This window comes from Gorilla gorilla, chromosome 2, assembly GCF_029281585.2.
Source record: "Gorilla gorilla gorilla isolate KB3781 chromosome 2, NHGRI_mGorGor1-v2.1_pri, whole genome shotgun sequence".
Lineage (NCBI taxonomy): Eukaryota > Metazoa > Chordata > Mammalia > Primates > Hominidae > Gorilla > Gorilla gorilla.
Genome location: NC_086017.1, coordinates 170,955,672 through 170,970,865, shown reverse-complemented (window position 1 = coordinate 170,970,865; position 15,194 = coordinate 170,955,672). Strand labels below are relative to the sequence as shown.

At 38.3% G+C, this 15,194-nt stretch overlaps 1 protein-coding gene across 19 annotated transcripts in view; it reads right to left on the bottom strand.

Annotated features, from left to right (window-relative positions):
• Window positions 1-15,194, bottom strand: part of SCHIP1 (schwannomin interacting protein 1) — an 819,796-nt gene that overhangs the window by 54,785 nt on the left and 749,817 nt on the right. Inside the window, exon 1 of one of the 19 annotated variants that reach the window (XM_004037922.3) lies at window positions 1,852-2,253. The exons of 17 other annotated variants lie outside the window; for them this stretch is intronic. In XM_004037922.3, coding sequence (XP_004037970.1) covers window positions 1,852-1,881 — 30 coding nt within the window. In that variant the 5' untranslated portion in view covers window positions 1,882-2,253. Of the gene's footprint in view, window positions 1-1,851; window positions 2,254-15,194 lie in introns of those variants that run through there. One more of the 19 variants, XM_063704338.1, reaches the window with a different exon arrangement.

Below are 15,194 nucleotides of genomic sequence, written 5' to 3'. Positions count from 1 at the left end.
GGACTTCCAGAAAGCACCTTTTCTGAATCCAGTTGCATGTGGTGCCAGCTGGGTTCTAAAATGAAGGTTTCTAAGCGGGATTAAGATTTGGCTTCAAGGTTAATGTTTCTGTTTTTGCTGAGCTATGTATAAAGAGAGAGCACTTCAAAAGAACATACACATGTAGGTAGTTCTACTATAAAATCCCATGCAGATGCACAAATCTATTGACCATTATTACCCAACCAATACACTTAATTTTATTGTGAAAATAAGTAATAAATACTTCAAAACTATTAAACACATAATGACACTGTTATATATTGCAGCTCATGTAAAATAAAATCAATTTATCTTCCTTTGGAAGAAGTAGAATGCTAATATAACCCCTTCTCTCCAGATGAAATTGCTGATATTTGACCAATTTTCAACCTACAAAAACAATGCTTTTATGTTCAACCTAATGAAAAGACATACGGAATAATCTTATAGTAGTTTGCCCTTCAAAAATAAATAGCTTCTTAGAAAAGAGAAAGTTATTTTAATTATTATAGTAATTAAATCACCTGGAGCCATGCCATGTGTAGATTAGGCTCTCTATGGATACTTGACATCCCCTACCCTCAAGTTCTGTATTATGTGTAAGTGACATGTTGGTTTTTTTCTCAGCATCTCTGACCCCTTTCTCGTGGAAAGAATTACTGTGAAACATGAAGCTCAATATTTAGGATCTATGGCCCTAAATGTACCATAAAATGAAAATACTATGAAATAAATCTGTAAGTACAAATTTCTAGTTATTAAGCAAGACAAAGTATATAAATACATTTCATAGGCACACGTTACTTAGCTGAGAAACCACTGCCTTGAGTCTTGTGAAATGTACTATTTTGCCTGCACATATTTACCACTGTGAAATCTGACCTTATGAGAAACACTTGCTTGTCTCAGGTAACCTACCTCACACAAGGAAGAAACATTGCTAAGTTAGAGAATTGGTCTCTCACAGCTTCTAAACTCAGTCAGTTGAGTAATATCCCAATATTAACTCTCCAGGATTTGGACCAGCCGTGCCTGCTGCTGCAAAGAGCAATTTCTCTGAGAACATTCTTGCTGTCTGTTTTCAACAAAGATACTTTCAATGTTGCCTCAACAGTCCAAGTCCTACCAAGGAGTTACTAAACACTCTAGAGCTGATCTTTTGAAATTGTCTAAGTGTTTAATTCATAACTCCAGTAGCAAATTAGCATACAAATGAATATGCATTACTAAGATTTTTCTATTTGGAGTTTTTGATGCATGTTGATACTTTAATGCTTATTTACCAGCCATTTAAAACAACATACTAGTAAAAATAAGTTCGGAAAGACACACAAGTGCAACTTTAAACATCAAGTGCATACTGGCTGATTTTTGAAAATTTCTAAGATTATCAATCGCGACTATTTACATAATTTCTTAAAGACAGTCCTAAAAGCTGGATGTGAAGCAACTCACATCCTATGCAACGAGCAAAAATCACGTTTTTCAGTGTTATCGATGTGAGATTCCAAACAGATTTTCCTCTGAAATTCCCTTAAATTCAAATTACAGTCCAAAGCAATTCCTCTTATTTGCAGACGTACAGAATATGCAAAGCACAGATCACCTCCGTGAATTTCACAAATGCTTTAAAGGCCAAGGAAGCAGTGTTTTCTGCCCCATTACTCCCCAGAAAACCTAATTACAATTCAGATACTGCATGTGATGAAGGCCAGGCGCGGAAGATGGCAAAATCCCTGAATATCCGGAAAGAGGCAACCTGCTGCTTTGGAAGAGGAAGGCCTCCTCTCCCAAAGGATGCCGGCCTCAGAATCAGGCTTTAAATTTTACCTGATACGAGCAGTTATCCTGATGTACCATCTCAGTGCATCCTAGGGCGCAAACCCCAACGCAGGACTGCTGAGCGAGGCTGCGGAGGGCAGGCGCGGAGCATTCACCGGCGGGCGGAGAGAACGCCCTGGTAAGGCAGGGGCTCCCCGCAGATTAAAATGGATGCTGTTTCGCTGATCAACCTGCGCAGTGGCACTGCCTGTGCCGGGAAGCGCGCAGCTAGCGAGCTGAGCTGCTCTCCAGCCCTCCGAAACCAGTGAGGCAGGCTTAGGAACATGGAGCTGGGACCGGGCTGGGGGAGGGGGCGCTCATCACCCGCACAATCAGCCAATTATATTATAGGCACAAAGAAAAGGATCAGTCTGGAGCTGGTGTGACCTTCTGGTGCTTTATGAAGGCAGTTAACTGATGTGGAAACATTCTAGTCCTCATTAACGAGAAAAAGGCCAGCGAGGGAGGAGAGAGACAGACACAAATCAATGTTGCAGTTGAACATTTCTAACCTCCGGCATCATCCTTCCTACCTACTAAGGCTGCTTGGCTGGTGCTTATCAAAAAAAAAAAAAAAAAAAAAAAAAAAGAAAAAGACCTTAAAGATAATTTTAGAACTTTTAACATGCTAAAGAGAGAACAATCCATTCTGAATACCAACAATGAAAGGATGCTTTTCTATGTTGAGTTTTTGAAGTGTTTGTCAACTTTATAACTAAAAGGTCTTTACTCTTTAAAAGGATTATTTTGTAATTCTTTAAATTCCCTGCTTATTTTTGGCTCCTAGCTTCTTTTTAAGTCAAATAGAAATAAGATAGAATAATTGCTGTTATAAGTTTTTTTAGGGAGAGAGAGCTTATTAAAATATTAAAGTCACTATAATTTACTTCATGAAAACTAAACTCTTAATTGGAAGGTTTTTTTTTAATGTAAGGCTTTGTACATATATTATTACCCAACGCTGTGACTTGAAAATATGGACACCCCCCAATGCAGCACATACAATTCTTGGAACAGACCCATCCTCCCTGAGACAGAGTAATTCTGGACTTGCGGACAATACTCAAAGGAAATACAAGTCAGACAATACATGTTTCTGGGAAAAAACTGGGGCCAGTTTCTGAGTGGCTTCAGGGCCACTTCAGGACTTGAGGATACACAAAAAGAAAAAACTGGGCTGTAAATTCTTCAAGCTAATGTAATGAGAAAATTAAGGGGGAAAAGTTAAATAAAATTTTCTTATTTATATTCCTCAGTTGCCACAGGCAATTAGTTTTGTTGTTTCTTTTCTTTTTTAGCTTTTTTTTTTTTTTTTTTGAGATGGAGTCTCACTCTGTTGCCCAGGCTGGAGTGCAGTGGCGAGTGGCAAGATCTGAGCTCACTGCAAGCTCTGCCTCCTGGGTTCACGTCATTCTCCTGCCTCAGCCTCCTGAGTAGCTGGGACTACAGGCGCCCACCACCATGCCCGGTTAATTTTTTTAAATATTTTTTTAGTAGAGACGGGGTTTCACCTTGTTAGCCAGGATGGTCTTGATCTCCTGACCTCGTGATCCGCCCGCCTCGGCCTCCCAAAGTGCTGGGATTACAGGCGTGAGCCACCACGCCCGGCCCATGTTGTTTCTTAATAAAATAGCTCTGAGTACATAAATGGTACTTAACAAAAATGTGACTGAATTTAAACCATCAAATTAAAAAAATCAATAGGGACATTATTTTTAAGCTATTTTAGTATCTATCTGTCCTATGTTCTATTTATGTAGCCGTCTCAAAAACTCTTCCTCTTCCCATTAACCACACAGTTTCACTGTGCTACTGACAGAGAAAACAAGTACTTTTTGCGTGAGAAATGGAATTGACATGTTTGACAAGTTTTCCTATCAAGCACTCTCTTAAAAACGGTGGGAGTTTGTGTTAGGATTATTTGCTAATGTAATTTTAATAACTTATCTGTTTTGTGGAATGAGAAAAACCTATTTTTATAAATATTCTTAATTTTTACTATTTGAGGTTCAAGCAGGAGCAAAGCCTGCTATTGCTATCTCAATTCGACTCCCTTGATGCACTCACAAGCACACTCATTTCAGCCTTCCTAGTGAGGAGAACGAAAAGATGGCCCTGAAAACTCAACTCCTGGTATCCTCAGAGGCTTCAATTTCAGCAGCAGGTTCAAAGGAAAAGTACTCTGGAGACTCACCCTGCAGAAGCTCACTGCCCTTATCCTTCCTAGTCCAGGAGAGGGGTGGGCCACATAACACGTGCAGGACTTTCTAGGCCTGCTCACTGGCTGCACAATGAAAGCTTGATGAATAAAGCAGAAGCCTGGGGGTAGGGAATGAGTCAAGATGAAGGAAAGAAGATGGAAACTTTTCAGGGATAAGAAACAATAAACAATACACCCCCATCCTAAAACTCCATTCTTCTCTCAGAGAGACTTCTGTGTAGAGTGCCTTGCAATACAACCACCCAACGAGGTTCTGGAATTCTTTTTTTTTTTTGGGCGGGGGATGGAGTCTCACTCTGTCACCCAGACTGGAGTGGTGTGATCGGCTCACTGCAACCTCTGCCTCCCAGGTTCAAGCAATTCTTCCGCCTCAGCCCCCGGAGTAGCCAGGACTACAGGCGCGCACCACCATGCCCGGCTAATTTTTGTATTTTTAGTAGAGGCACGGTTTCACCTTGTTGGCCAGGCTGGTCTCGAACTCCTGATCTCGGGCGATCCAACCACCTTGGCCTACCAAAGTGTTGGGATTTACAGGCCTGAGCCACCGTGTCCAGCCAAGGTTCTGGAATTCTAAATATGAGCAAAGAAGAGCAGGCCAAAGGAAAAAAGTTCACTTTGCAAGGTAGCAGATAAGATGAAGTGGAAATCTTATGTTTAATATAAAAAACACTTTCCAAGACAGAACAGCTCTAACTTCAAAGGCAGTTAAAACCTTACTCAAGTTACTACCTTGACAATCTATGACCCTAAAACTCAGGAACATATTTCCAAGCTGTGCAAAGCTTAAAAAGCTGCTTCCTGGACTCTGTCTTTTCTGAAAACTGAAGATACTGGGATATATTACATAAGCTCCCAAAGACATTTATCATGTGTTGTTAAAAAAAAAAAGTCTAAACATGATTCCACTCTTCACAGTTGCTGTTCCATAAATAGTGGAAATGACTCAGAGGTGGCTCTAGGGAGAACAGATTTCTGACAATTGTATCCCAAATCCTGTCAAAAAAACTCTCCCAAGAGGTATAAACAAGATGAAAAAAAATGAATATATTATACAGGCTTCTCTTTATAGTCATTCATTGGAAACAACTTTGTGTTATAATTTGAAGTATGATTTGCTAATGCAAAAAACTTTAAACAGAAACCAGCTGTTCCAAGAACACTTAAGCTAGAATAGTTTACCAAACTGCAGTAACATTTGTTATCTTTAACTAAAAAATATTGATGAACTTTTTATGTGAAGCATAGTCTTTGTAGCATAGGGATTATTTTTTTTCTTCTCAGATCTTCACAGCTTCCCTTCCCATAAAAAGTATTGAGTTTCAAATTTAGATGGGACCTCAAGAGATCATTTAGCCTGACACTGTTATTGTTCAGATATAGAAACTAAGGTCTAAGAAAGTTGTGGCATGCCCAACAACAAAAAGCCATTAAAGCAAGGAAAACAAAGAAACAAACATGATTTTCTGGGTTCATACCAAATAAGTGTGTTCCATAGAAAACAATGCTCCTATGGTCTGAATGTTGTGCCCTCAAACTTCATATGTGGAAATCTAATCACCAGTATGATGGTATTAAAAGGTGGGGCCATTGGGGGGTGATTAGGTCATGAGGGTGAAGCCCTCACAAATGGGATCCATGCCCTTTTTAAAAGAGGCCCAAGAGAGCTACCTTGCCCCTTCTGCTGTGTGAAGACACAGTAAGAAGATGCCATTGCCATCTATAAATCAGGAAAGGGGGCCTCATGAGACACGGCCTTAATCTTGGACTTCTCAGTCTTCAGAACTCTAAGAAATACATTTCTGTTGTTTATAAGCTACCCAGTTTATGATATTTTATTATAGCAGCCCTAACAGACTAAGACGAATACTAACTGAGGACCCCCCAGACTTGGAGAAATAAACCCCTTTTGACTGAGCCAAATGAGGCTGCTCTTGAAATCAAAATCTATCATAAAGTAAGAGTGAGGCTGCAGTGTGGGTCTACCTAAAACTCAATTCAAGGTATGTTTTAAGGGAAGAAAAATTAGATTATTTCCTTATTAAAATATTGTTTCTGCCACCTACAAACTATTGTGTCTTTAAATCCAGAAAAGCATTTTTTTCAATAGTAGCGATTAGCAACAACAGAATGAAAGGGGGTTTTGGACAATAAATATAATAGTAAAAAGTTACATCCTCAGGCCATCGAGCATACAGTTTTGAAAGTGAATAGCCTGGGTCAGGAACTGACCCGGAAGGGGCATAGGAAACTTTCTGGCATAAGCTGTGTGAGTTGATTAAGTGTTTGGCTATACAGGTGTGTATATTTGTCAATAAACATTGAATAAAACATTAAGATATGTGCATTTCTTTGTACATAAAATTTACCCCAAAAGAATAAACAAGAATAAACATGAACTCAAATTGATGACATGCAGGCTAAAGTATTTAGGGCACTTACTGATGTCTGCAACTTACTTTGAAGTACATCAAGTAAATGAGAGGAATTGATGGATGGGTAGATGGATAGGTCAGTGGAAAGCTGTGACAAAGCAAGTTTATTAAATATCAGTTGTTGAATCTAAGTGGTGCAGCAATGGGTATTTGTGGGAAAAAGTCCACTTGAAAGTCAACTCTTGCACTTAACTCACACGGCTTATGCCAGAAAGTTTCATATGCCCCTTCCAGTCAGTTCCTGACCCCAGTTACTCACTTTTGAAACTGTATGCTCAGATGGCCTGAGGATATGACTTTTTACCACTATATTTATTGTCCAAAACCCCTTCCATTCTGTTCTTACTATGTTGTTACTATTCTGTTCAAATTGAAATGTTAGAAAAAATGAAGTATTGGGGGTGGGAAAGATGGGCAGGGAAGTCACCATCTTAAGTAATAACTTTTAAGCTTTTCCTCAGGAAATTGGGGAAAGCAAGTAGACATATAGCTTAAGTTGTACTTCTTTACTGGGCAATGAAAGAAAAGGAATGACGAGAAAAATTAATACTGTGGATATCAGGGAAACTAGGTCCTTGAATGCCCCACCCAAAGAATTACTTGTCACTACAGGTTGAGTAAACCTTATCCACAATGCTTGGGACCAGAAATGTCCTGGATTTTGGAATATCTGCATATGCATAATGAAATATCTTAGGGATGGTACCCAGGTCTAAACATGAGATTCATTTTTGTTTCATATGCACTTTATACACATCACCTGAAGGTAATTTTATACAATATTTCAAAATAATTTTGTACATGAAACAAAGTTTTGACTTCATTTTGACTGCAACCTGTCACATGAGGTCAGGTGTGGAATTTTCCACTTGTGGCATCATGTCAATACTCAAAAAGTTTGGGACTTTGCAGCATTTCAGATTTTAGATTTTGGGGTTGAGGAATGCTCAACCTGTATTGTTGCCACCAACAAAACTGGCATCATCTACAGACAATAAACCTTTAAAAATGCTTCGCAGAAACACAAAGTGTTTTCCTCAACATCTTCCTGATTTTTGTAGTTGAAACAAGCTCCTATCATGTGCCATGTGAAGTAGTGTTTCTGCCCTCGAGAAGTTTGGTAAGAGAAATGAGGCAGTACACAAATGACTAGATATGACGAAGATGAGTTAAATGCCTCCGAATATTTTGTTTGCTCACTAGAAATTCAAGAGAAGGAGAGAACACTCAGCTAGAGTGAACCAGGAGACTGCAACAATCTTGTTCATTTGGTTATTCACTTATTTAATGTCTGTCTTTTGTAGATCTAGATTAATGTAAATTTCCTTAGAACTTGCATCTTGGTTGGTTTACTCAGTGCTATATCCCCAATGTCTGACATAGTACCTGGTTCTCAATAAATACTTTGAAACAATTGAATAAATGAATATGACCCTCATGGTAACATGATGAAATGGGAGTAACGTAAAACAGCTCTTAAGTACTCAGGAAAGGAAGAGAAATGGATGTTTTCTTCTCCTAATTAAGAACAACATCAACTGTCCAAGGAATAGAGTCCTTTGGAGGATAGAGGAGATCATGGGAATGGAAGGGCAAAGACAGAGGGATGCATCCCAAGACACCGAAAAAGGAACTGATGGCACTTAGGCAGTGATCTACATGGGGGAGTGAGCAAGATAAGGAATTGTGAGGTTTTGAGACCATTACTGGAGTAAAACTGGTGTTGTGAAAAGAAACAGGGAAGTTAGCAGAAGGAACTGATTCTGAGAGGGTTGGGGTACAGTAAGGAGGTTTAAATTTTCATCATAAAATTCGCAGTTGAAGGTGTAAGAGGCAGCTTGAGCTTAAGAGAGATCGGGCTGACAGGTAGAATTTAGGGGTCTTTTGCACAGAGAGGATAGTTGAAGCTGTAAAAATGAATTAGATTAAGGGAGAGATTGTAGAGACAGAACTAAAGAGAAACAAAGACATCACTGTGGAAGGCACAATAATGTCCTCTGTCTCCTGAGTCAACTGTCTACAACCTAATCCCCAAGTGGCAAGGTAAAATTATGATAAGCAGCTGTCTTTGAGATGGGGAAAGTAGCCTGGTTATCCAGATGAGCTCAATGTAATAATCACAAGGGTCTTATAAAGTAAAAGTCAGGGAGGCATAAGAGGAAGAACCAGAGATGGCAGTATGAGAAAGGCTTGGTCCAATGTTGTTGCTGGCTTTGAAGATGGAAGCAGAGGCCACAAGCCAAGGAAGGTGGGCTGTCCCTAGAAGATGGAAAAGGCAAGGAAACTGATATTTCTCTAGAGCCTCCAGAAAGAATGCAGCTCAGTGGACACCTTGATTTTAGTCCAGTGAGACCCATTTAGGACTTCCAACTTTTGGTATTATAATACCAATAAATTTGTGTTGATTTAAGCCACTAAATTTGGAAGACTTTGTTATAGCAGAAATAGAAAACTAACTCAGTAGTCCCTCCTTATCCATGGGGGATACCTTCCAAGACCCCTAGCGGATGCCTGAAACTGAAGATACTACTGAACCTTATACATACCATGTTTTTCCCATACGTACATATCTGTGATAAAGTTTAATTTATCACTTAGGCACAGTAAGAGATTAACAACAATAACAGGTAATAAAATAGAACAATTATAACAATATACTGTAGTAACAGTCATGTGAATGTGGTCTCTCTCTCAAAATAGCTTAATATTTTCACACCACAGTTGACCGATGGTAACTGAAACTAAGGAAAATGAGACTGCAGATAAGGGTAGGAAGCCCACATTTAGAAAGCAAGGGGATGCAAAGGAGACATGGTCAACAAAGTGAGAGGAGAATGAAAACTAACACAGTGAGAAGTGACAAAAAGAGAGGGAACGCTGACAGAGCCTAGTTTCTTCAAATACTGCAGGGACGCGGAGGAGGAAAACAACCAGAAGTCATTAATTTGGACTATTAGGAAGTCATGAGTTATGCTAAGGGAATAATTTCAGTAGTCGTATGTTAGGGGTGGAAGCTGGGTGGTTGTGGCTAAGAAGTTGAGGGGCTGAGTTGAGAGTTTGTGAACAAGCTTGTTAATAAATCAGAGCATTAGGTTGGTAGCTTGGAGAGGTTGCCAATGTAGCTGATGTTTAAGATGTGGGAGACCCAAATGTCTAGGTGGGCAGCAGGAAAGGAGCCAGCAAAGGGAGAAACTGATGATGGTGAATAGAAAATAAGGGCCAGGTGCTGGAAGAACTGGGTCAGGAGTGTCAGGCAGGCATTCATTCAGTCTTGGGACTGAAGATATGGTGAGTAAAGTTACAAATTAATGTCGAGTAAAAAGGAAGTTGTGGTGGCGATAGGGGAAGATACAGGAGCACAGATGGCTGGGTGGCCTTGATCTGGTCCCTAAAGCTGCTTGGTTGGAGCTGCTGCAGGTTAAAACCCCTAGGGCAAGGACGTGGAATCAGAGGCTGCACCAGTAAGAAATCTCTTTCCAAGAGATTTTGTAGGGGCTTTGTTGTATTATTTGACAACAGTCAATTCTGCTACAGATGAACAAGAAAAAGAAGATGGATGAAACTCATAAACGTGTGTTAAGTATAGATAATGACTATGTAGTAGCTTATAAGACACAGGTGAAATGTATGTGTTACATTTAGATAATGAGTAAGTAAACAGACATACAATCATTCCCCCTTATGTATGGTTTCGCTTTTCAAGGTTTTAGTTACCTGTAGTCAACCATGGTTTGAAAATATTAAATGGAAAATTCCAGAAATAAACAATTCATAAGTTTTAAATTCTGTGCCATTCTTCTGATGAACTCTCATGCCATCCTACCCAGGATGTGAATCCTCTCTTTGTCCAGCATATCCACACTGTGGACACTCTACACCATGAGTCACTAAGTAGCTGGCTCAGTATCAGTTTGATTGTCTTGGTATCATAGTGCTTGTATTCAAGTAACCCTTACTTTACTTAATAACGACCTCAAAGTGCAAGAGCCATGATGCTGGCATATTGTTATAATTATTCTATTTTATGATTAGTTATTGTGAATCTCTTACTGTACCTAATTTATAAATTAAACTTTATAATAGGTATGTATAGGAAAAAAACATAATATATTGGGTTTGGGACTATCCACGGTTTCAGGCATCCTCCGAGGGTCCTGGAAAGTATCCCTGGCAGGCCAAGGGGGAGACTACTGTAGTCAGAATTCATGAGATGTGTTAAATATCAATAAGTAAGTTAGTAACAGATTTGTTAAGCCTAGATCAAGTGTGTAGGTGCTAAGCATAGAAAGGGATGAAAAGACTAAAGAACCGCCTAATATTCATGACACACTAAATCATCTGAGCCACATGAGGCCCTCATTCATTAGATCTTATGTTGATTTCCCATTGATGACACCCATTCTGGTCCAATGTGTCCTCTGCCCAAGAAATGTAAATGCAATCCTCAGCTTCTCATCAGGCTAAGAGGCAAGCTACAGAAGAAGCCAGAGGGAATTGGCTGTCTCTTACAAAGCAAGTTGTGTGTCACTGGCAGATACCTTGTGTCTAAGTGGAACAGGAATCCTTTCTCAAACCTCAACTGTGGTTCATAACCATATCCTCAACAAGAAAGGCTGTCGTGGCAGAGAGGCTGGACATATAAATATTGCGTAACTCAAGGTCCCGCCATACTCCTGTGCCATATCCTAAGTAGTCAGCTCATCCCATCTCTCTTTCCCTTGCTTCTTGCTTTGCATTTTAAATAGAGGTAAAGAACTGTGTGATCTGAACATCTTAATCTGGCCTGTGACTTCTGGGATAGAATGTCTGGTAGTGTACTTGCAGGCTACTATTGCGTCAAGGTCATTTCCCACACTATAGATGTGGAACAGAGCCCCAGAAGAGGACAGCTAGTGTCAGGATACTTCTCCACTTCTAACAATACTCTTGAGGCCCAAAAATAGAAAGTGAGGGAAGAATAAAAATGAGACAGGTTATAATTTTTTAGCCTTATAATTATAAATAAGAAATTTACCTGAGAGTCTTATAACCTATGTAAATTAATTTACTCAGAAGTTTGGACTATTCTGACCTTGGTTATACTTATGTTTATTATTTCACATTATATGAAAAAAATAGTTTCCTGAGAAAATTATTAGTGTGAATCACTAATTGGTTGTCACTTTTTCTTCTATTTTCTTAAATACTAGAATTTGCTTTTAAAATGAAAATCAATATGAAAACCAACATGCAGAACAATCAAATGTTTCTATCAGGATAAAATTATTCTGAGTTCAAATCTATATTCATGTGTCTCTCAGTGAGAACATGATACTGTTTGTGATATAAAAAAAGAGAAAGCAGAATTTATAGATGTCAGTTACAATCTTATTCCAGATATAGCTTTACATAGAACTAAATGTAAAGCTACATCTGGAATAAGATTTTGTTTGGTTGTGCCACATCGAAAGAATCCTGTTTCACACAAGTAAGTAGTTGTAAATGGTAACGGTTCTTTTAATGGATTATGCTGCAATCTCTGCGTATTCTTCATTAAACATGTCCAGAATCTTAAAAGCAAAGTAGCAAGAAACTTATTCAAAATTGGTTTACTAACAATATATAGCAATTACTCATATTTCTGATTATAAACAAGATAAGACAGAGTACCCAAACTTACAATAGGTCATTAATCTATAACAGGACCTTCTCATTTGATATATTGGGTGTTTGCTTGTCATTGCACAACCGAGTGTTAGGCTTGATGAGAGACTGTGCCAAACAGATGTGCCTGATCCTAACCTGGCACTGAACCAAGCTGGGCCTCTGGGCAACTTGCGTAATTTTATTGCTTGGGCATGCACAGGCATGAATTTTTTTAGAAAGGCCAGTACAGAGCTACCACCTTCATGGTCAATGACACATATTTATAAGTTCGTTGATTTTGAGGACTGTGAAAGACTACTTCACCTGGCAGGATAAATTAAATATGCTGATGTCGAAAAATTGGGTTGAGAGAAATACTTTGCACAGATTATGAGGGAATTAAATCATTACAGTTTGGGCTGAAATGTTATATTCTTCTTACCACAGCTTTACAGGACTTTTCTCCAAAGTCCCATAGACTATCTCATTTGTAGTTGTATTCTGAATTATTTTCACATTTCAGAACTCTTTAATTTCCAGTTTGATTTTTTTTGGGGGGTTGGGGATGAGATGTTTAGCCGCTCATATAATAGGTACAAATTAATCTCTAAAAGTATCTCCAGCAACCCTGGGTTTCTACAGACACAGTTTGAAATGTAATGCATTAGGCAATGCTATAGCAGGCAGCCTCCCTTCGCCTCTAGAATAATGAGATGGTTTTATATTTCAATAGAATCTGCCAGAGTACTTGTTTATTGGACACAATCCTATTCTTTTTCCCATAGTATTTTATGCCCAACACTAACTGAAATTCACATGCTGTAGAAAAACAGCAACTGACGGATAAGTAAATCTGGGTGAAGTCTACATCGTTTCGTCCCCAATTTATGTCAACATTTAAAGACCACCTCTTTTACTCTCTGTTTTCCAGCATTTGGAGTCAGAGAACGCAGTGGCAGAAAAAAGTGAAAAGTAGTATAAATTTGCCAGGGCCAAGGCAAGACTTTCCAAATAAAAATAAGTTCGGTTGTCATGTCAAGAAGGGCTAAGCTCAAACTAACACAAAGTTTGTGTGCATGTGTGTGTGTGTGTAGGGGAATAAGGGTCATGCTTCCCCTTTATCATTCCAGGTATCTTAGCAGCACAGATAGCCTTGCCTACCAATACACATGCATTTTGCTAAAGCAGTACATGGAATCTCTGACAATAAAAAAGCTTTTCAATGCTCCGAGGCGATAGTGGCTGATTAAAACCAGGTTAATAGAGTACTGGGGAAGGGAACAGACCGTGATGTTGAAGAAAGGTGCCCTCTAGTGGACTATTGTGTTTTTTAATCTGTTTGGAATAGGATTATGAAAAAAATGTCAAAAGTACAATACATTTTCTCATTAACATTTCAATAATACCGTTAATAACTGTAATATAAATACATAAATCTTCAGCTACATTGGTATGTATGTGTATGTGTGTGTGTGTATGTATATGTATATATATAAAGGTTACACTAATGCTAATTCATCCAAAGTTGCAATCTAGGCCATCTTTGATGGTTCTAGAGTTGATAAAACTTTGGATCAAATCAAAGACCTGGTTCTGGACTTGACTGCACTTCTTATTAGGTGTGTTTCCTTGGGCTACTGCTTCATAGCTGTCAGCCTCTATTTCCTAATCTACAATATGAATTGAGTTATAAACTGCCCCTGCCGCCCACTTTCAGGCTGTCAGATGGCTGTCTTTTTATATCAATTTCATTTTATATCATGAGTTTTCCACATCAGCAATACAAAATAACAGTAATATATTATATATAGCATTGGGTGAGTCAACAAAAAAAAATTAGATTTCAATTGAAGGTCTTCCTTATAGAAATTTAATGAGAGTAAAGGTGATAAGTTTGTTTTTTCTTTTTACATTGATCATGGACATTTCAAAAACTAAACACACTAGATCATGAGTTCATTATGAAAATTGAATTTACTATGAAAATCAGAGTTACTATTTAAAAAAATATTTCCAGCGTTTCTATTTTCAAAAAATTATTTTGTAGGATAAAGTAAAATAGTAATGAAAAGAATTTACATAGCATACCTTTTCTGAAAATGTGTTTTCCTGGTATGTCACTGAACACAGGACAGAAACATAAAATTTATGACTAAACTGTTAACATCATCTCTAAGGAGCTATTAAATTTGTCAAGGGTCCCTAAATCTTTTTTCTTTTTTAAATACAGAGGTAGTGCTGAAATGCTATTGCTATTAGTTATAATGAAATTTCGTACTAAAGAGTTTCCTTAGGTCTGTTCTCTGACCAGCTTTTCTAGGGCGAGTTAAGCAGCGACATGGACTGTTCATACATCCTTTCTCATTTTCATTCTCTCAGAAGAAATATTCAAATTATTTTAGTCATTTGAATAGTAGAACAAACACTGTTCTAAAAAGTTTTCTGAAGTAAAAGAAAAATGCCAGAAAAACATTTGAGTTACTTAACTTGCTTTATCCTAAAGCTATTGAATTAAGAAAGTTTCTCATCTTTTAGAAGTAAATTATTTCAGAATTATAAAGGTACTGATCAGGAAATTATGCTACTCCCAACACATGACAACAGGTAAACTCATTCTCAATGAGAAGGGTTAAACCATCAGTCATAGAAGATTCATACGCAGTAAAATCAATCTGCACATTAATCCCAACTCTTCTAAAACCCTCCAATTTAAACCAGTTTTCCCTGGTGAATAGCAAAGAGAGTCTCTTTCAGACACATAAGTTGGGCCCACAAAGTGTTCACTTGTTGAAAAGTGCTGGGGCTTTTTTATTATCTACTAAGAAGGTCAAGATAGAAATGAGCAGTCCTTTTGAGTTTCAGCATCTTAGACAAACCTACCTACCTCATTCCAACATCTCTCTTCTCCCCTTATCTGAGATGATGCTAAGGGACTTTAGGGTTGGTTTGTTTTCACTCTTGACATTCAATCAAATTTTAAAAATCTAGGAAAATGAACACCATCTACCATGCCCAAATATCCACACTTGCTTTCTTCTCATGGCCTCTGATTTCCAGCGTTAACTGTGAGGAAG